At 42.2% G+C, this 22,717-nt stretch overlaps 1 protein-coding gene across 3 annotated transcripts in view; it reads right to left on the bottom strand.

Annotated features, from left to right (window-relative positions):
• Positions 1–5,529: 5,529 nt before the first annotated feature.
• TRIM36 (tripartite motif containing 36) overlaps positions 5,530–22,717 on the bottom strand; it is a 36,443-nt gene continuing 19,255 nt past the window's right edge. For 2 of the 3 annotated variants that reach the window (XM_014257079.2, XM_005528108.3), the window contains exons 4-10: positions 20,723–20,869; positions 19,584–19,679; positions 18,416–18,669; positions 17,712–17,836; positions 16,628–16,921; positions 16,057–16,354; positions 5,530–10,342 (exon numbers count right to left, since the gene is read on the bottom strand). In XM_014257079.2, coding sequence (XP_014112554.1) covers positions 9,988–10,342; positions 16,057–16,354; positions 16,628–16,921; positions 17,712–17,836; positions 18,416–18,669; positions 19,584–19,679; positions 20,723–20,869 — 1,569 coding nt within the window. In that variant the 3' untranslated portion in view covers positions 5,530–9,987. Of the gene's footprint in view, positions 10,343–14,921; positions 15,303–16,056; positions 16,355–16,627; positions 16,922–17,711; positions 17,837–18,415; positions 18,670–19,583; positions 19,680–20,722; positions 20,870–22,717 lie in introns of those variants that run through there. The other variant, XM_088054487.1, reaches the window with a different exon arrangement.

Genomic DNA, 22,717 nt, shown 5'->3' with positions numbered 1-22,717 from the left:
TAGTTTTTCCTAACCAAGTACTTAGTTCAAATCCCTGAAATTCAGTTATAAAATGACTTATTAAATGAGTTCTCATTTTTTAATCTTCATTTATTTCTTACCTTGGTTTGAAGGAACATTTATGAGATTATTTCTTAAGTTTTTTCTTCCACCAGTTTAGTTATAGTGCTTTTGTGGCATGCTATATAGTAAAGCATGATGACTCATTTAAATTAGATTGCTATAAATTATAACTTAAATACTCTTAAAAGTTATACCACAGTTCTCTTTCTAAAAAGCAATGGATAGGTATGGAGATGATGTTTTTGTTGGAGATGGACATCTTCTAAATCAACTAACACAGACAGTATAAATATAATCTTTTATTCAAGTTCAGACAGAAACAAAGTCATTTGCACATTATATATATACCATATAGGAAGGACTGAATGTTCCCCTGTTTTTGCCTTCTAAGTTGCAATGAGTTACCAACCCCAGAAACAGTTCTGGACAATATACCAAGCTGTTCTCTGGGTTGTCCATGTTTAGCAGCACTGGTGGGAGCCTCCTCTGGTTCCCTTCCCTGCTCGACCACCCATGCAGAATGGTCACTCTTAGAGTCCAAGGAAGAAAATAGTTGTTTTTCCTGTCTTCTGAAATTACTTGTCCTATATTTCTTTTTTATTTTCTAACAAGTTGAAAGTTTTCTGTTCTACCTGGGGCATTTTCACTCTGCCTTCATGTGATAATTTAAATATAGCTCTGTATATTTTTTTTTCTTTCTTCATCAGTCAGGGTGAACAGAGGAGCAGAGAGTAATGCTGCTTTAATTGTTTTCAGGTCTGAGAAAAGAGCAGGAAACCAGTTATGATAGAGCAAAAGAGAGGAAGAAATTAATAAACAGACAGAAAAATATTAATTTTTGAGAGAAGTATTTTTTATAGTGTTTAAGCCCCCTACTTCTCCCATGCAAATGTCTTATGGGAGACAGGAGGAATAAAAGGGTTAAGAACAAGGACTAACCAGGCAGCCTTGCTAAAACAAATGGATCCTTTCAGACTAATTTGTATTTTCTCAATGCAATGTTTATAGTTGGGCAATAAATACACAAAAAGCCTTACTATTTTGCCGAGAAGCTAGAAATATCCTTCAGGCCAAATCAAAGCCACTTCTTTCTAATTTGAGATCCAGTGCAAACTGAAATTCTCTCTCACACAGATGCACCATTTGTTTTTCTGAACCTCAAAATAGGCTTTCAGACACTTGGTTCTGAGCAGGAACTGAGCCAAAGACCACGAACCATCTCAGGTTTCCCCTAATGGCAAACCCCCTGGGAAGCACCAGACAGTTCTGCATTCATGTGCTGGTAGGGTACTCAAAATATTCTTCACAGTCCTTTTCAAGTACTTCCTCAGACACCCTTCTGTCTGTTTTACTACATTTCAGTCAAAAAACAAGTCTGTCATTTTTACCTCTGAACAACATACTAGAGAATGGCAGCCAAATCAAAAGCTTACTCAGAGTGGGCAACTCTCTATTAAGGGGCACTGCAGGCCCCATCTGCCAGCCTGATGAAGAGGCAGAAGATCTGTGCTGCCTGCTGGGGGCTAAGATCCACGATGACCCAGAGAGCAGCCCAACTTGCCAAGAGCACGGACTAGCAGCCACTACTACTATTTCATGTGGGTATAAATGACACCGCAAGCCAAAAAATGGGCAGGATAAAGGATGACTGTAAAGTCCTGGTGAGGCAGGTGGAAAATATCAGTGCCCAAGTCCTCTTCTCATCTATGCTACCAGCTGGAAAAACAGAGACAGAAGAGAAAAAAATAGAAAGACAGAGAGAAAGAAATAGAGAATACCCATAGTGCAGATAAAGATCTGGCCTCATTTACCTCATTGGTGCAATCAAGGAGTTTTTGGCTTTTAATACAATGGGTTGTACTTTAATGATGATAACCTATCAGGGAAAAACAAGAAGCACTGTCTAAAAGGTGCAAGAGAGTCTTTGGCAGCAGGCTGGCCAATTTGGTGAGACAGGCTTTAAACAGAAGGACTGAGGGTAGGGGATGCATGGTGTCTGAAGTGGCAATGCTCTTGCCACTGCTTCCTCCTGGGGAGCCAGTGCAGGGACAGATGTCCTTTGGCTGCCTCTCAAGATGAGAACCATAAGGCTAACCACATCAGGGGTGTGTGTGGCTTTGGTATGCCCCTTCTAGGGAACCGGCATGCTGGATCACCTCTCTGAAATGCCTGTACGTGTACACAAATGTACAGAAATGCATGCAGCGTGGAGAATAAAAAAGAACTAAAAACCTGAACAGAGCCTTCATCTCATTGCTCACATTACTGGAATGTTGTCATGGATGGTTGTACTTTACAGAAAGGACAGGTCAGCGCAGCAAGGGGATGGCATTGCTCTGTGAGAGAGCACCAGGAATGCATTGAGCTCTATTCAGGTGCAGATGGATGAGTTGAGAGGTTATGGGTAAGAATTAAGGGACAGGCTAACAGGGGTGACACTGTTGTGGGTGTTTCCTGCAGGCCACCTGATCAGGAGAAGGAAGCTGATGAGGCTCTCTGTGGACAGCTGGAAGCAGCCTCACTGTCACAGACCCTGGTTATCCTGGGTCATATCCTGGGTTATTCAACCACCCTGATACTGTTGGAGGGACATCATGGCTCAGCACACCCTGTCCAGAAAGTTGACCATTGACAACTTTCTGGCAGAAGTGGAAGAGGACCCAAGAAGGAAAGGTGTGTTGCTGGGACTTGTACTAACAAATTTGGAGGGACTGGTCAAAGATGAGAAGGCTGGGGGCAGTCTTGGCTGTAGTGACCATGAGATGGTGGAATTCAGGACCCTTCATGGAGGAAGCAAAGCACTAAGGACTAGAACCCTCAACTTCTAGAGAGCTAAGTTCAGCTCTTCAAAGAGGGGCATGGGTTAGGGCTCTAGAAGATAAGGCGGTCCAAGGAGCTGGTAAATATTCAAACATCATCTCCTCCAAGCTCAAGACCAGTGTATCCCCATGATAAAGAATTCAAGCAAAGTGGGCATGAGACCTGAATGGATGAGCAAGAAGCTTCTAGTTAATCTCAAACAGAAGAAAGCAGTTTATGGGATGTAGAAAAAAGATCAGGCCACATGGTAGAACTATAGGAACATCATCAGAGTATGCAGGGATGTAATAAGGAAAGCCAAGGTCTAACTGAAATTGAGTCTGCCAAAGGATATCAAGGACAACAAAAAGGGCCCCTGCAAGTACATCAGCAGCAAAAGCAGCATTATGGAAAATGCAGGGCTGCTGCTGAACCAGATGGGTGTCTTAGTGACAGAAGACATAGGGAAGGAAGAATTACTGCATGCCTTCTTTGTCTCTATCTTTACTGCTGAGGCCAGCTCTTAGGAATCTCAGACCTCAGGGTTAAGAGAGGAATGCTGGAGAAAAGAAGATTTCCCCATGGTCTAAGAGGGTTTGGAGCTGAGGGAGCTGGCAGATATTGCTGTTTAGACACTCTCCATCATCTTTGAAAAATCATGGAGAGCAGGAATGGTGCTTAATAAGTGGAGAAAGGCCGATGTTAACCCCATTTTCAAAAGAGAGTACATGGGAAACTACCAGCCAGTCAGCTTCACCTCCCACCCTGAAAAGGTGATGGAACAGATCATTCTGGAAGTCATCACCAAGCAAGTAAAAGAAAAGAAGGTGGTCAAGAGTAGTCAGTTTGGATACACCAAGGGGAAACCATGCTTGACCAATCTGATGGTCTTCTGTGATGGCATGGCAGGATGGGTTGGTGAGGGGAGCCTACCTTGGCTTCAGGGCTGTTGACACTGTCTGCTATAACATCCTATAACATAAATGTGCCTGAGGGGAATGGACAGTGAAGCAGACCAAGAGCTGGCTGAATGTCAGAGCTCAGAGGGTCAGCAGAGTAGAATCCACATGGAGGTCTGTGGTCTGTAGCATTCCCCAGGGAACAGTACTGGATCCAGACTTGTTCAACTTGTTTTTCAGTGATCTGGAAAAAGGTGTAGAATGCACCCTCAACAAGTTTGCTGATGATATGAAACTGGGGCTGATATATCAGAAGGCTGTGCTGCAATTCAGTGAGTCCTTGGTAGGCTGGAGAGTTGGATGGAGAGAAACCTAGTGAGGTTCAGCAAGGACAAGTGTAGGGTACTGCAACAGAGAGGAATAACCCCAAGTACCAGCAGAGGTCGACAACTGATCTACTGAAGATCCTGCTTTATGGAGAAAGATCTAGAAGTCTTCACAAATGACAAGCTGACCGTGAGCCAGCAGTGCCCTTATGGTCTGGAGGGCTAATGGGATCTTGGGGTGCATCAGGAAGAGCATTGTCAGCAGGTCAGTACGGAGGTGATCCTGCCCTTTTACTCAGCCCTAGAGAGGCCACATCTAGAGTGCTATGTCCAGTTTCTCAGTACAAGAATGACAAGGAGCTAGTGGAGAGGGTTCAGCAGGGACCACGAAGATGATTAAGGGTCTGGAGCACCTCTCTCACAAGGAGAGACTGCAGGAGCTGGACCTATTTAGTCCAGGGCAGAGAAGACTAAGAGGGGACCTCATAAATACAAATATTGCAAATGTGAGTGCCAAAAGGATGGTGCCACACTCTTTTCAGTGTTGCCCGGTGACAGGACAAGGGATAATGGCCATAAAATCAAACACAAGCAGTTCCACCTTGACATGAGGAACAGAGAGTGGGAAAGCACTGGAACAGGCTGCCCAGGGAGGTTGTGGAGTCTCCACGACTGGAAACATTCAAAACCCACTTGGAAGTGCTCCTGTTCTCCTTGGCTCTAGGTGAATGTCCTGGTTCCACCCAGGGCAGAGTTAACTTTTGCAGAGGTGCACAGCCAGGTTATTCTATACCAGCTCAGTGGAGGGATAGGACAGGGATGTGGGGCTTTTCACCAAGGTATCCTGGGTGTGCCCTCAGGTGGCACCAGATTCCATGTGCTGAGCAATCCCATGTCAACTATTTTCCTGTCTTGTACACTGTTATTAATATTGTTGCTGTTAAATTTCTTATTTAATTGTTGCCTCTATTAAATTCTCCTTATCTCAACCTATGATTTTTGCCTCTGTCCCTCCAATTCTCCTCTCCATCCTGCCACAGTGGGGAAGGAAGGAAGCAGCACATGTATGGGCTGTTTCCATGGGAACACTTAATTGAGGAATACCATTCCTAAACCATGACAGTGAGGCAGCGAGGCTCAGACAATCAAGTTCCGAACATAATCATTGTAAGTAAAAGCCTGGCAGTCAGTCCAAACTACTCTTTAGTCCTCCTAAAATCAGAGGTACTGGTATTTGAGCACATTATTTCTCCCCACAAGTCACCTATTGTCATGTTTTATAGGAAAAATTATTTCAACCAGGTGGGTTGAAATATAGGTGGGAAATAGGAGGTGGCATGTAATAATGTGAATGACTAAGATACTTGATTTCAGCTTTTATTAAAAAAAACTCAAGACATCACTTTTACATTTCAGAATATTTTCAAACAAGGCCTTTCTGTTAAAGCTTTAGGTATCTAAAAAGTGTCTACATGATTCACACCTGTATGAAGCTTTGCAAGTCACACCATAGTCACCAAACAGCTATATTGCACAAAGATCCACACAATACCACACCATTTTTAGTTTAGTCTACATTGTAAAGTGCTGTTTCATAGGGAGAAACTTGAAAAAAATAATTATCTGGATAGGCAAGTACTGCTGAACTGTATTTCTGAATGTTGACACTTCCATGGTAGTGGAAAAAATATCACAGCGTGTTGTCAGTGCCTCTTGACAGTGTGTTTTTTATTTAATAAGCTGGTGTAAGCACCAAAGAGTACTGTCTGGAATGCATACTAAATATTCAAGTAACACCAAAAGCCAAATCAATTTTTAAACTCAGAATGAGATAAATACAAACAGATATATCAAAAGATAGATAAATATTTAAAGTAGCATCAGTTTCTGTCCAGTAGAGTAATTGCATAGCAGAACACGTTAAATGAATTTGAAACTCTAGTAGAAAAAAGCCCCTACATTTTTAATTTCTTACTTCTATAGTCTTAAACCAATAATCTTTTTTTAGATCAGTGAGTCTGAGACACTGTCTTCATATCTGCAATATAGTGTTCATTTACAAATATTTCCATAAAGTAACAAAAGGTCTGGAGATACCAGTCCAGATGCTTATGAGAAATCTAAATATGGAAATGTGGAATGCTAACCATGACATAAACCCTCTAATTTAGACCAGTTTCTGAAACAGAGGAATCAAAAATGAAACATTTGTCTGTGGAAGGAGATTTGGTCTGGAAAAGAAAGTTCAGCCCTACAACCTGCAGCTTTAAGCCAGTACACAGTTCGTTAGATGAACTGACCTGTTCTATGAAGGGAGAAGTCACAGCTACTGAAGTGAGAATCCTTTCTTCTGGCTCTATCTGACTGCTGCACTCACATGCAAGATCATGACTCACCTACTCAATAGAGTATACTAATATTAGTAAGAGTTTTCAGTGCTTGACTTATGTCCAACAAATATTGGAGGGGAAAAAAAGCAGGAGGAACAAAAATGCCTAACAGCAGAGAGATCTGCCAAGTCTCACTACAACTTAGTTTGCTCCACGACCTGAAAAAGCAAACTGTAAACAAAAACATGGGCATGTTTGTGTTACCAATGAAGCTACTCAGGAACATCCAAGTCTACAAGTGAGCAAAGAGCTGTAGAGGGCCCTCAGAACTTGGTGACTAAGTAAACAAGCATTACCAACATAAACAAATGCAAAACAGCACACCAGGTGGGGAAAACCCTTCGTGCACAGCTAACCATCAGGACTGTGTGAAAAACACTGTAGAAGAAGCTTCATCATGAGCCTAGTATTGGGTATCAACCAAAAAAAAAGGGCAAATATGGTTTTAGGACTACAAGAAGAAGTAAAACAGAACTCTGTCATTCCTCACAGGAAAAGACTGTCTTATGGACAGGCTGTTCAGTCAGCCTTATCAAGCAAGAAGAGAGCAATGGCTTCAATCCAGTAAGAGGGAAGATGAAAGAGAGGGAAGGGCATGACAGAAATGAAAGGCCATAACGATAACCATTTAGAACACAAGAAATTACTGAAAGGCTAACTAGTAAGAGACAGTTTATCTTTTCTCCTGCAGGAGAAAATTCCAAAAGATACCCCATACTTCATACCTGCTGCTGGGACATCAAAGTGTTTCTCACACAACTCACACTGAATCTGTAGAGTGCACTTCCACACAGCCTTATCAAGACAGAAACATTTGTAGGTGAGATCCAGACAAGAAGTTGCCCTTGCTGGGTCTTTGTAGCCCCAAAGAGGCTGTCATGCTCATGCTGGCAATAGACAGCCATTTCTGCCAGTTTTTTCCAACAGTGGCCACAGTCACAGGCTTAGGAGAAAAGACAGTGGGAGAGGTGGACTCCAGGTCAGATCAGTACAACAGTTCAGACAGCAAAGCCCACAAAAGTTTTGCATTATGACCTACATTCACTTAACTGTATTGTGATTTTCAGGTCCCATTTCACAGCTTTACAGCTGTATACGTGTACTTAGTAAGCATACTTCACACACATTCATCAAGATGCAACACTATCCCCAAATTAGAAAGCGTATCCCCAAATTAGAAAGCATATCCCCAAATTAGAAAGCACCAAGTACTTATTAGAAACGTCCTTCACTTTAGATCCTTATTTTTCCACAACTCAACAGTGCACGCACCCTACTTTTTTTATACATAGGTTTCTATAAAGAGAGGCAGTCCACCTCCATTCCCAGTAAGATCATATAAGAGATCCTCCTGGAAGATAGGTCAAAACTAGTGGAAGACAAGAAAGTGATCAGAGGCAGCCTAATGAGTTCAGCTAAGGCAAGCAGTGCCTGACTCACCTAGTGGTCTTCTGTGACCAAGTGACTGCACCAGGGGATAAGGGAAGAGCTAAGAATACCACATACCTGGACTTCTGTAAGGCCTTTGATAAGATCCCCACTACAGTCTTCTAAATTTGAAAGAGGAGGGTTTAAGTGGATGGACTGTTCAGTGAATAAGGAATTGGCTGGATACAAAGCTACATACAGAGAATCACAGTCAACAGCTCAATGTCCAAGCAGAAACCAGTAATGTGCAGTGTCCCTCAAGGGTCTGCACTGGCACTGGTGTTGATGTGGATCTCATGAGGTTCCCCAAGACCGAGCATAATGTCCTGCACCTGGATCCAGGTAATCTCCACTATCTCCCCTACAGACTAGGGGATGGAGAGCAGCTCTGCAAGAAGGACTTGGGCATCCTGGTGGATGAAAAATTGACCATGAACCAGCAATGTGTTCAGAATGTCAGAAAGCATCCTGAGCTGCCCAGTGGCCATCAGGGCAAGGAAGATGATTCTCCCACTCTGCTCTACCAAGACCCCACCTGGAATACTGCAGTCAGTTCTGGGGCCCCCAGTACAGAGTGGTTCCAGAGGAGAGGCACAAAAATTGTCAGAGGGCTGAACCCCTGTCCTGTGAAGACATTGTAAGAAATTGGAGTTGTTCAGCATGGAGAAGGCTCCAGAGAGACCTTATAATGGCCTTTTAATATATAAAAGGATTTAAAAGAAAGATGGAGAGGGACTTTTTACCAAGCCCTGAAGAGAAAGGACAAAGGGCAATGGCTTTAAACTAAAAGATGATAGATTTAGATTGGATATAAGGAAGAAATTTCTAACAATAAGGGAGCTGAGACATTGTAAAAGGTTTCCCAGAGAAGCTGTGGAGAAAGCCCTATACCTGGAAGAGTTCAAGGTCAGGCTGGATGCAGCTTTGAGCAACCTGGTCTAGTGGAAGATGTCCCTGCCCATGAGAAGTGGGGTTGGAACTAGATGGTCTTTAAAGGTCCCTTCCAACTTAAGCTGTTCCCATGGTTCTATGATTCTGTGAAAAACTACTATGTGATACAGCTTTTAACATTAGAGGAACTGAAATTTGAAAGGAGACATCCTTTAAGGCAGAAATTAGGTCTCAAAACTTAACCAGTGCATTTTTAATATTCTTACTAAGAAAAATCCAAGCTGCTACTAGATAAAAAAAAAATTAACCTATAAAAGCAAGTATTAAAAGAAATACCTGATTTTTTTTTTTTTTTAATTCACATATGATTACTTATGTCAGCAACTCATTTGCTTTTGCCTAAATACCAGGTACTATTATTCACACATGCAAACATTTCTGATTTTTGACTCCAAATTCTGACATTTAAGGTACAATTGCACTTTCTTTTAGATAGCTTATAGTAAAAGCCTGGAAGAGCAAAGAAACTTACCATTATGCCACCAACTATATGACACTGAGTGTCAGAACTTGAGTTTTAACTTACAATCACATTAAGGGTATACAACATGCAATCAGATTCAAGTTTACCTTCATCATTCCAAGTATAACTTAAACATTCAACAACATCTCTAATTTCTTCCTCTTTTATCTTATATTTTTTTATATGCTATTTTGTGCTGAAAGGCCCAAGTGGTGCTCAGGGGTTAACTGGAAAGCATTTGACCCCACAGAGGCATTCAGGCAGATTTCTTAAGAGGGTAATGGCAATCACACACAGTCAGCTTTGACTTTATTAAATACAAAACTGACTATGTAAGGATTTAAGTTAAATAAAAGGCAGATTTCTACCCCGAAGAGTAAGTTTTGGTTGCTAGTCCTGAAAAGTAAATTTTGGTTGCTAGTCAGACTTCTTCCCTGCATCCCTCAGGAAAAGAAGTCTGTGGAGAACAGCATTGCACAAATCACAAGAAAGGCAGGCGAACTCCTCCGGTGCAGGAAGCGCCTGGACCATTTATTTAAAAAAATCACAGGCCAGAGGCTTGTGAGCAACATGTAGGTAGAATATAATTTATCAGGACTAAAAGCTAAGGTAGAATCCTTCTGCTTTCGTTTTCTGTCTCCAAACAGCAACAGGAAGAGATTACTGCACTAGATGTCATTGTGGTACTCCCTGTACTTGGCTGTGACAGCTTCCTCAAGATGCACTGCCGCACCGCCCATTAAAGCAAACGCTGGGTACATCAAGCCAGAGCAATCCACCTCGCATTCATACAGGCACTTCATACGGCCTGCATCGTAAAATCCCACCCTGCCTCTGTCACAGTCAAGGCAAATGCCCAAGCACGATGGCAGGGGAAGGATTCTGCTTGCTGGATCCTTGGGAGCAGCAGGTGTAGCAGGGATAAAGAACTTCTTCATGCCTAAAGTGACCAATGTGCAAGGCTGCGATGAGTCAAAGAAGGCATCTTCACTCCCACTGTCATGACCACTGTCTTGCTCATATCTGGAATACAAAAAAAAAACAAACATGCACTTTTGTCAAATGCTGCTGAAGTGGGATAAGTGATGTAAACTTGGTTTTGTAAGATAGGCAATACCACATGATGACTGTCATGGGGTGGCTTTACCTTTAAGATAGCTTTGGGAGCTAGGGAAGTTGAAACTGCTGGTGGCTGATGGGAGTCTTTTCTCCTGACCAAGTATCAGTCATTTCTAAGAATTGACAGCAGTTTTAACCATTAAAAAGTGAAGTCAACTTGTAAACACCTCCTTAAGATGTAAAGTCAGAGCACTCTTGTCTCTCTTTGTTTCTGGCTGTGAAAGGTAACAGAGCTCCAGCTGGCCTCCCGTTCCCCTGCCCAGGCCATGTGGCCCGCGCAGGGGCTGGGCTGGGCCTGCCGCGGCTCCCGGCCGGGAGATGGGGCCTGCAGGGCTTCCCCCCGGGCTCTGGCCAGGCCAGGCCGGTCCCTGGCTTGGCTGCAGTTTTTGCCGTGACAAAATTCACCAGAGACTGCCGAGTAAAGAAAGGGAAAAAGCTCTAGACCTGCGGCAAGCTGAGACAGCGACCACACTCTCCAGAGCAGCCATGAAGAATCTTCCATCGCAGACAGCTCCAGCTGCTGCTCCGGCAGAGATCACAGAACCATCTACAAAGCCTGGGCAAGGTTTTTAAACTTTTCATTACCCAGATGAGACTTGCAGATTAATCCTTTTATTCACAGAGAGAAAAAGAGACTAATCAACATGTAAAGAGACTTTATAAACTATCAGAGACAGTAAAGAAAAGAAGCTTCAGAAAAGGTAGAGAATAAGGAGATGCTTTATAAGCTGAAATATTTTTCTGTTAAAGCTATGGAAATGGACAATAAGGTCTTGAAAAAACTCCTTTAATTCATGACAGAGTATATAGGGAGGAATAGAGTGTTCAAAGTGTAGATTTTGAGTAAAAAGTAGAGTAATTGTGATACAGTGAAGTGCTGGAACAGAGTGAAGCGAAAATTTGAAGCCTTGGGAGGCAATGAGAAAACTGTTTTCCAGTGGAGCTCACAGAGACAGATGAAGAAGACTTTTGCCTTTGAATAACTCATCCTTAAAATGACATCCCTAGACTCATTGGCCCACACACACCTCAGAGTGATGTGAGATGGGAGGAGTCAGCTCTGATGACAGGATTTCTGGGCAGCTGACATCAGGGAAATAGAAAACTGTAACAGAAATAGTTTTCTTGTGAGACACTCCATAGATTAACAGAAAGAGACTTCTGTTTCTCTACAAAGACTGGTGAAAAGACTGTAGCAGGAATTGGGACTGTTTTAACCACCAGAGTTCCAAAGTTTTTGTCTCTGTTGTCATGTGAACAAGGGAATGGTGGGTAGTAGGGGATAAAAAGGGTTTTCTGGAAGTTTATTCTGGTGTTCTTATTCTTGTAGTTTGTTAATAAACTTTCTTTATTCCTTTTTAAGTTCTAAGCCTGTTTTGCTCTTGCTCTAATCCATATCTCACAGCAGGAAATAAGTAATTTTTTAGTTACTGGTTTAAAACCACAACAATGACCGAAAAAAACTTGTGTGGTAAAAAAATCATAGAATTATAGAATGTCCTGAATTAGAAGGAAACCACAAAAAACATCAAAGTCCAAGTCCTGGCCCTGCACAGGACAATCCCAAGAGTTACACCATATGCCTGAGAACATTGTCCAAATGCCTCTCAAGTGCTGGCCCACTTGGTGCTATGACCACTTCCTGGAGAGCCTGCTTCAGTGTTCCAACCACCCTCTGGGTGAAAAACCTTTTCCTAACACCCAGCCTAAGCCTCCCATGACACAGTTTTATGTCCAGTTTTTCCCTTGGATCCTGCCAGTGGTCACCAGAGAAGAGATCATGTCTGCCTCTCAGCTCCCCTCAATCTCCTCCAGACTCTTCGAAATCTTCATGGCCCTCCTTTGGACACTCCCTAACACCTCAATGTCTTTTTTGTGTTGTGGCACCCAGAAGTGCCCCCAGCACTCGAGGTAAGGCTGCCCCAGCTCAGAGCAGAGCAGGACAATCCCCTCCCTTGCCCGGCTGTGATGCTGGGCCTGATGCACCCCAGGACACCGGGACCCTCCTGCCTGCCAGGGCACTGCTGGCTCAGGGTCAACTTGTCATTGACCAGGAAACCCAGGGTCCTTTCCATGGCAGTGCTCTCCAGCCTCTCATTCCCCAGTCTGTCTGCACATCCAGGGCTGCCCCATCCCAGTGCAGAATCTGTCACTCTCCCTTGCTGAATTTCATTCAGCTGGTGCCTGCCCAGTCCTCTCATTTGTCAAGGTCTCTCTGCAGGTCCTCCCTGCCTTTGAGGGAGTCAAGAGCTCCTGCCAGTTTTGTATCATCTGTGAACTTGCTCAGTACCCTGGCCAGTCCTGTGTCCAAGTCATTTATGGAGATGAAGAGCACAGGGCTGAGGACAGAGCCCTGTGGAACCCTGCTAGTGACAGGTCACCAGGCTGATGTCACCCCATTCACTGTGACCCTTTGTGCCTGACCCCTGAGCCAGTTGCTCACCCCTTGCATGCTGTGTTTATCCAGCTGAGCACTGAATATTTTATCCAGAAGGGAGAGAAGGTATCAAAAGCTCTGATGAAATCCAAGAAGATTACATCCACTGGATTCCACTAGTGACAGGTCACCAGTCTGGTGTAACCCCATTCACCACAACCCTTTGTGCCCAAAACATGAGCCAGTTGCTCACCCATCACATGATGTGTTTATCCAGCTGTGTGCTGAACAGTTTGCCCAGAAGGATCTTGGGAGAGACAGCATCAAAAGCTTTACTGAAATCAAAAGAGATTACACCAACTGGCTTCCCTTGGTCAGCTCAGTGGGTTACCTTTGTCATGAAAGGAAAGTGAGTTTTTCAAGCAGGATTTTTCCCTGGTGACTGCATTGTCTTTCAGGTGTTGTTCAGTAATTCCCTGAATAATCTTTTCCATAAATTTGCCAGTCCCTGAAGTGAGACTCACGGCCTGTAGTTACCAGCGTCATCTTGCCTGCCAATCTTGAAAACTGGGACAACATTTGCCAGCTTCCAGTTGACTGGCACCTCTGAAGACCATCGAAACATCAGAGAGGTCTCACAATGACATCAGCCAGCTCACTACACTAGGATGAATCCCATCAAGCCCCACAGACTAATGGGGTTTCAGGTGGAACAGCAAATCCTGCGCAAATTCAGGGTTGGCTGGGAGTTTATTGTTCTCACAGTCACGGTCCTCGAGTTCTGGGACCCCAAAGCCCACCACTGGTGTGGAAAACCAAGGTCAGTAGAGCATTAAACATCCCTATCTTGTCTCGGTCCCTCTCAGTGAGGTGACTGTCCTCCTCCTGGAACAGACCAATGGTATTTCTGACTGTCTTTTGCTATTAACATATTTTTTAAAAACTCTTTCTATTGTTCCCCACAGTCCTGAACAGCTTCATCTCTAGTTGGGCTTTGGCCACATGATTTTTCACCCTCCAATGTCAGGTAGCATCTCTTTATTTCTCCCATTTTGCCCAACCTTGCTTCTACTAGCCATACCCTTTTTTTTTTTTTGCCTTAGCTCTAAAAGATCTCTGCTCACCCAAGCCAGCCTTCTGCCTCACCTGCTTGACCTAAGACATTTTGGAATTGCCCACTCCTGTGCCCTTAGGAGGTGGTTCTTAAAAAGTGGCCTGATGGACCACTTTAAAAAGCACTGATGGACCTCAGCACCTTCAATAGTGGTCTCCCAGGGGACTTTACTGACTAGTACCCCGAGCAGCCCGAAGTTTGTTCTCATGTCCAGAGCTGAAGTTTTGCTAGCACTTTTCCTCCTGACAACGGAGATTTTAAACTCGATCGCTTTGTGATTGCTGTGGCCAAGACAGCCACTCATCTCCACTTTGCTCATGAGATCCTCTCTTTTGACAAGGAAAAAATCAAGGAGGGCACTTTTAGGTAAGGGTACTTTCTTAGTACCTATACCAAGAAGTTATCATCCAGGTGTTTTAGGATTCTTCTGGACCTACTTGTATCATCTATGTTGTGGTCCCAGTTAACATCTGGCAAGCTGAAGCGCCCTACGAAAACAAGGGTGGTTGTTGTAGAGGTATTCCTTAGTTCCTTAAGGAGTAATTCATCAGTGTCCTCATCTTGGCTGTGTGGTCTGTAGTAGATTCCCACAATGACATCCGCTTTGTCCCTTAATCCTTACCCAGAGGTTCTCAGCTGTGGTGCTGCCAGCTGCAGGCTCCATACATTCCAGACATTATGTTACAGACAGTGCCACCCCACATCTGTCCTGCCTGTCCCTCTGAAGAGCCTGTAACCAACAGGGCACTCCACTCACAGCACTCATCCCACCAGGCTTTGCTTACACCAGTGATAAATACTGAAGTCAGGAAGGAAGATGCATTTAGTAGTTGGAGAAGAACAGCTGAACTCCAATGAGGACAAGACCACAGAAGGCTTTACTAAGGAGTGGATGTATCTAAATGCACTTATACTAGGCAATCATTAATGAACCAACAGGTGCAGTAAATTAGTTAACTTAAGAAGTAACTTAGCAAATATGACCAACCCTTACAGACAAGAACATGGCCTTTTGAGTTTTCCATGATGCTGCTATGTTAAAGCATCTGTAAAAGTCACAAAACAGAAGGTAGTATTGTAGTGGTTTAAGTCTGGGGGCTTCTTTTAAAGTGCTCTGTTTGGACATTTCCCTGAATAGTTTCCCAGATGGTTACTGAAGAGTCTGCAGACATATTTGGTCAGTCTACATCCTTTTCCCTCCACCTCTGTCCCCAGATAAAGATGCATGGAGAAGCACACGTTCTTCAGTACAGACATTCCCTACTTAGGATTTCAGTTTTAGGATGCTTGTGGGGGCATGTTGTTTCTGTGGGATTCTGCTGTTTCATGTTGGGATGCAGTTGTTTCTGTGTCAGCTAAAATTTTGCAGGTATCTATGTGGAGAAGGAAAAAGAAATCAGGAAATTTAGATCTAATTTATCACTTTGCAAATGCATCCATCTGGCTTTAAGAAGCTCAACTGTGCTGACACATTTTCCACCTGTTATACAGGAGGAAGCCAAACATTTGTTAAATTTCTGAAAAAGAGTCCCCAGGAGATAGCCTCCCTGCCTACAGCTCCTGCACACATCCAGGCTTGCTACAACTGTAACTGTGAGATGGAAATCTTTTTACTGGTTTGTCCACTGTACTTTGGTTTCTGCTCAGCAACACTCCAATACAGTATGTAAACATGTAGCCTGGGGTAAAGCCAGTGGCTTGGAATCCACTGTGACACAGCTACTGCAAAAACATACAGATATGTACAGTATACTGTACCTCTGAGAGGCTGCCAAACTTTATATGCTAAGGGAATTAAGACAGAGCCTTACTACTGATAATTAAGCATTGCTTCTATTTTAAAACTTACACTTATTTTTAACCTTCTTGCTTTAACTGACATTCCTTGGCATCTACAGAAACCTGACTTCTTTCCCAAAAAGAAAGAAAATAGGACTCTGGATAAGCAGGACATCTTTCTGCTAATAGTAAGGGATGGACAGGACAACCTGCTTACACCATATCCTTCAAACTTTTCACTGGTTAGGTTCACCTTGTGTCCTGAGACCAGACGTGCTCTTAATTTACTTTTTCTGAAAGACAGCTCCTTATGTAAAACATGCATTGAAGGAAGAGGATGCAATTTACCTTGGACTGGTCACATCATGGGTGTTGTGGAACAATTTCTGTATTTTGTTGCTAGGAACAACTCCCACTTTCACCAGGTATGAATAGGCTTCCACATTAAAAGCCCAGAAGTGCTTCCCTTTGGCAATCCCAGTGTCTCCGATGATGTAATCCAGGGTTGTGTAGCATCCAACCTGCAAGCGCTCAGATCCCAGAAGCAGAGGAAATCCAGCCCTACTTTCCACAGAGGTTCTTCTTGGGTTCAGCTGGAGATGCTCATTGTTGTACCCACATTTATCATCGAAAAGAAAACTGAAAACTGAAAAACAATATCCCAACAAAATTCTGCTTAGTTATATATTTGGCCTTCAGTCCTCATAAACTACATTTTAAGTCATACTGGCATTAGAATTTGTCGCTTTTAAAGGCTACCAGGAATGTCATGCAAGCTAACAGTCTCTGTATATTACCTACTTAACCTATAACAGTGCCTCTAAACATTTATGAAACTGTAACAGTGTAGGAAACACCTGGGAGCTACCAGGAACTACTCTCAGGTCTTAACACTGATGGACATAAGAAAATCCCATACCTGGAGCTGGAGGAGTATGCATAATAACTTCCCGGCTCCAGGGGCTACAGATGGACCCTTTGTATCCTCGAACTCTAAAGGCATAGCTGCTGTCATCATCAAGATCAGATAATACTTTGCTCTTGCCACAAACTTCAGTCTTCTGCCATGTCACACTTTCCTCTTCTTTACTAAGTTTATGATACTCAAGAACATAGATATCAGCTGAATCCGTCTTCCCAGGGCATTCCCAGCTAATCAGAGCTTTGTTGTACATTCTGCTCTGCTCTTCATTGATTTCTGGTATTTCTAGACCTGGAACACATGAGAAAAAAAAAAAAACAACTCTGAAATTTAGATACAGGTTATTTTGGAGTTAACAGTCCACACAACCAGTCCTGGGTAATCCAAAATGTTATTGTATTCCACACCTATCTGTGCCCCTGTGAGACTTCAGCCACTTTGTAACTAGGGACTATTACTGTTATTTTTGGCCCATTGCTATTTTGTTTCTTTAGTAAACTGTAATTTTTCCACTTCTATCTACTCATATTTATTTTTCCTTATTGGTGAAAAGGGATTTGTTAAAACTATATAGGGAGGAAAGTGATTTTAAAGCATTCACCTCTTAAAATTGTCTTAAACCAAGACATAATCTCTTTGTTAAACTATAGCACTGTTAAAGGGGGGAATCTGACTCTCAGTTAAAAGGAGTAGATGAGGATGATTCTCTGTTCATACACTTAACTAAATCCCCTATTTTCTGTTTTTACTTTGAAAAGCTTGAGCCTTTTTCTTTCCGGCACCTTTAAAAAGCTATTACTTTCTGTCAGGCAATAAAAAGCTTTCAGAAAGACTGAGTGTGATGTAACTACAATATTTTGGAAGCCAGTGCAAACTGGTACTGAAAGCAATTTTAGCTTCTTTATGAAAGCTGAAACTAACACTGCTGCCAGGTAATGCATTCTGAATTGTGGAGACAGAAGGAACAATGCAAGCCACAACACTGAGCTCTGCAACTGCTGGTCTGTGCACTGTTTGCCTTTCTCGAGAGAAGCCCTTAAAGCTAGAACTTGAGAAAGACCTGAATGCTCTCAAAATTTACCATTGGAATGGAAGGACAAGTCACCAAGGATGTCTTCTTGCTTGGCAGTGTCCACCACAAAGTCTTCAAAAGTAGTTTCAGCTGCTGGCCTAAAGCTCTTCAGAGACTCAGTAGCTTTTTGGATTCTGAAAACACAGTGGTGGGATAGCACAATAAAAAAAAGGCAATTCAAAATGGACATTCCTTGAAGATGCTAGGTTTTGCTTTAAGAAAGTTCTGCTTTTATTTACTTCCTTATGTACTGACTCTCCCGGAAATTTTTGTCTCTCTAGAAAGATTCTCTCATGAAAAATTTAAAGACCTTTTGTACATCAGTGTGAAGATAATGAACAGGTAGTCGTTCAGTTGGCAAAGCATTTAAACAATTTGGAGCATTATATTCAAAGATCAAAACTGATGTGAGGTGCTAGTAAAGAACACAAAGATCAAAGAACTTAAAGCCAACATAGATCTGTTAGATTAACTTGGAAATACCTAATAAAATCTCTGAGACAAGGAATTTGTCAGGGAGCTAAACAGCTGCCCTTCCACTGCAGTTCCACTGAACAAAGCTAGGCATTGTGGCAGGACAAGGGCACTCCTCTCCTGAGTGTTGTTTCCTAATGCAGGAACTCCAACTGAACATGACCAGGAGCATCACCCAAAAATACAACTGCACAGACATCCTGGAACAGTACCAGCACCCCAAACAGAAGGTGAGATACCTGACATGAAGTTGTTTTGCTGTTTGAACGAAACAGGAGGGATCAGTTTCCTTAAGCACTTCTTGAGCATATCCTACAAGGCCATTATTTTCCAGGAGCCCTTGGTATTCTTCCACTTGTGTTTGCAATTTTTCCAGCCTTATATTCTTAGAAGTTTCAATTGCTCTAAGAGCTGCAGATTTCTTCTCTTCCAGGACATGATATAATTTCTCAAAACTCTGAGATGCTTCTTGTTTAGCTCTTTCACTGTTGCACTAAGAGCAAACAAAAGACACTTTAGACAGATTCTGTATCACTGTGGTTCTGTACAGAAACATACTTAAGGTTGTTCAAAACATCACAGTAATCTAGTCATCTTTTTGACAGACAAGACTAATGAGCTTTGTTATGCTATTCAGCACTGAAAATGAGATCAGCACACCACCCAAGCTAGTCAGCATTTGCTGTCTTTAATAGAGAATGAAGAGCAGGAAAGTATTCTTCTGATTACGCCTTCAGTTATGCATTACATTTGCCTAGATAGCTCATTAAAAAGCACTGTAAAAACATGTCAGCCTCTGAAGTCTTCATACCCAAGAGCCAGATGCTCTTCCACCTTTCCCAATCATCCTAAACTAAGGGTCCAGCCCAACTTCTTGTGTACACCCTCTGAACCATTGTGCTACCTCTGACTACTGCCCTGGATAAAAGGAACTGTAAAACACAGAGGCAATCTGTAATCAAGATACCCCAGAATCAGGAACTCCTGCAATTTCTGCCTTTGTGATTATCAGCTTGTATGTGACTCTTCTGCAGGGACATTTTGGCCTTAATTCTGACTTTCTCAAGGTAAACAGGCAGCATAAATATGCATCATCATAAATACACCAATGCCCTATGTTTAACCCACTTTGGTTAAGGTACTAAGTAAGCTTTATTTTATTTATTTTATATTATTTTATATTTTTTATTTACAGCAGCATCCAAAAATGAACTTCTCTCTGTCTGCTCCCCATACTGGCAGGACTAGGTCTTATTGTGTGTGATTCAGTACTATCATAAACTGTTCAAAAATTGTTTCACTACTTAACCAAAAAACCAAAAGTTTGAAACACTTCACTGAAAACAGTTTTGAATCCTTCCTGCCTGCACACAGGCCAGCTTCAGACAATCTGCAAGCCACTCTTACCTCTGTTTCTTTCAGCAGCAGATCCAGCTGTGTGATGTGAGCTTTCACCTGGCTCTCCTTACTGATGAGGTACTCGATATCTTTTGAAAGCTTCTCCTGTTGAAGGAAACCATCAAGATTAGGGCATCTCACACAAACTGACAACCAGCACAGGCAGGTCATCTAGCTAGTCCTCAGTTTATCTAGCCACAAGGACAACAGCATGAACCAGTTATGAGCAGCAGTCCTGTGGAGAATTATTTGGTGACCTGCAGTGACTGCAAAGCATCTGTGAGCAAGACTGGTGGCACAGGCTCTAAGGACCAGAGATCCTTAGATGAGTGTCAGGATCAGTGTCAGCTGACTCCCAATCACCCAGGATTAGATTGGGAAAAAGAGGCTTCAGAACATTAAACTTACAGAAAGGAGTTGATAGTTAATAACTCATTTGTAGTACGTGTTTCTAGAAAAATGCATAGTTCAAATCACACATCTGTCCCTGTGCTTCCTTAGCTGCAAGAGCTAGCAGTTGTACAAGAAAAGCCTTGCAAACTGTGAGGAGGCCAAAGAGCACAAGGCAGGCTAATCTGGTCTTTTCTTTTCCCTTTTTTTTTTTTTTTCTCCTGAGAGCAAGAGAGGAAGAAAAGGAAGAAGAGGAAGTAGGTGCTGTCTTTAATAACAAATTGATGTTTGAAAGTCTTCTGTTGTGCTTTGCTTTGGAAATTAACAGCTAGGCAACTTCAGAAACATACAAAGATACCAGCAGATACTTCAGATGCAAATTTTCAGAAGTGCTTCTCAAGTATCCTCTACCACAAGCTACCTGAACACTTATATTTAAAAAAGTTGATTGTAAAGTTGATTAACTACTTAAACCTTCTGCACCGTCTGTACTGCTGTACAATTAGCAGATGAAAATAAGATGAAAGCACTTTCCAGGGGTTATGTTTCAAGCATCATAGCAAATAGAGTTTAGTTTCTAAAACATGGCCTACATCACATTAATAGATACATTAACCAATGTTGCACAACAGCAGGCCTCAAGACTAGTTCAGGGTCTCCTAAACACACATCCTGGCTTCTATGCAGTGTGAGTTTGCCCTCACATCAGAAGTACTCTTTCCGTTCTTAAGGCCATGTCCAGTGATATTTTCTTTTACCTTAAGGGTTTTGTAGGCAGTGCTCATGGTTGTTACTCTGTGGTTTGCATGACCTCCACCCAGTTTGCAAAGATGACAAACAGGCCTTCTGCAGATTTCACAGTACATGTTTACTCTCTCCATTTCATGTTCTGGACACATCAAAATCTGTGGGGAAAAATAAAAGTGCAAAGACAATACAGGCATACTTCCAAAAATACAGGTTCTCAATAAAAAATTAAAACACCCAATCAACCCAAAGCAGAATGTGATTCCATCAGTGAATGTTTTTATAGTCATTTTATCTTCCACCTTTTATACTTGTCAGTGCCATTGAAAGCCAGCAGATGAACACACACAGTTTCACAAGGTTTACAGTAAGTAAGCATATAGCAGTGTCTGTGTAGCCTCCATATAGCAATCAATCTTTTGCTAAACCCTGCCCATGTTGTTTGCAATGCCTCCAGCGCCCTACACTCCTGCTCAGAGCTGTAAATGCAATATATAACACACCCAGCCTGACAAACTTTACCATGCTCATGCCAGCATTTCTTGCAACACCTATGAACAGATTCTTAAAACAAGAGCTGACATAACGTAGTAGCAATTTAAGTCTAAGCTAGATTTTGATAAACCATATAGCCACTGTTCTTAGAGCAACAAAGTGTAGCTACCACCAGCAGCTACAGTCATTTTAAAGACAAAAGACTCCAGTGTTTCAATCTTTCTGTCTGATTACAGTTACAGGCTGTTCACACTGAGTGCTACTTCCAGGATTAGCTCAAACAGTACTGCAAGAAAGCTGGTGTTTGCTAAAACTCATCTTTCAAAAACTGAACTTACTGAAATAAATGCTCAGAGTTAAAACAAGTGCTGCTCAAGTCCCAGCTGAGGCAACATATTAAACCATATAAAACACATGTATGCATGTGTGTTGGTTTAAATAAAAACAAATAACACCTGCTTTGCCTCCTTCTAGAGCACTGAAAGATAATATTTGGGTCATCTATTCCATAGAAGGTACCAAAGAAGAGCTTTTGAGGAAGCTTTTCAGTTTCAGTATACCCCCACACAAGAAAGGTCAGAAAAGAGTATAAAAATAGAAAATTGTGAGCAGAAGCTAAGCTTTCAAGTCCCAAATGTTATCTTAGGCTATGGTGAAAAGCCCAAAGACACCAGTCTCACCAGCACCTTAAGACAATCATTAAGCCAAAAATGCAATTAGCAATCCCATTTGAATTGCCTACTGGATTTGGAAGGAAATAAAAAAGGGAAGAAAGGAAGCTGCCAAGAAAATCAGCTGTGCAGGCAAACATCTCTAAAAAGTACAGTCATTCAGTTAGTCTGTGGAAGTAATTTTTCCACAGCAGTGTACAGCCACACCTCACAGAATATCCCTTATTTTCATTCGTCTCCTCATATAAGCATGAATTACAGCCTGCAAGTGAGAGACAGCAGAGGTCAGCAGACTGCCTTCTCTCAAAATTCAAGAACAATCAGCCCAGTATGTCCTTCTCCCATCCCCACCACACATGCTACAAAGTGCTCTCCAGCCTGGTTGTAAATTAAAGTGGTGACTGAGAACATTGTTTAGGAAATCAACAAATACTCTTTGCTTTTAGCTCAGGTCTTAAAAATGCAGTGCCATGAAAAATGCACTTTTCTTTCTTTATATTAAGCCTAAACAGTCCTCAGAAAAGTTTCTGTAAGAGCACAGTAAAAGATCAGCTTACAGCTGCTGGGAAGTTTTTCAAAAAAGTAGATGTATCTAAAGTTAACTACACTATGCTTTTCTCCTTTTTTTCCCCTCTTCTTGTCCTCACATGTAATTAGTAATCCTAAATCCTACATACGCACATTGAACATCGGAGTTAGAATAATCTAAACCACTTCACCTCATTTTGCTCAGCTTCAAGAGAATTCAGCTGTGGACTTTTAATCCTGAATTTAGTCTGCATGTATTATAACGCTATAAAACACTTCTAGGAGTGCACAGGGATCACAAGATGCCTTTGG

The sequence above is a fragment of the Pseudopodoces humilis genome, chromosome 4 (assembly GCF_049639895.1).
Source record: "Pseudopodoces humilis isolate 2021_Gansu_Grassland_sample_001 chromosome 4, ASM4963989v1, whole genome shotgun sequence".
Taxonomy (NCBI): domain Eukaryota; kingdom Metazoa; phylum Chordata; class Aves; order Passeriformes; family Paridae; genus Pseudopodoces; species Pseudopodoces humilis.
The sequence above is the reverse complement of the archived record's forward strand: the minus strand, read 5'-3'. Positions and strand labels throughout refer to the sequence as shown.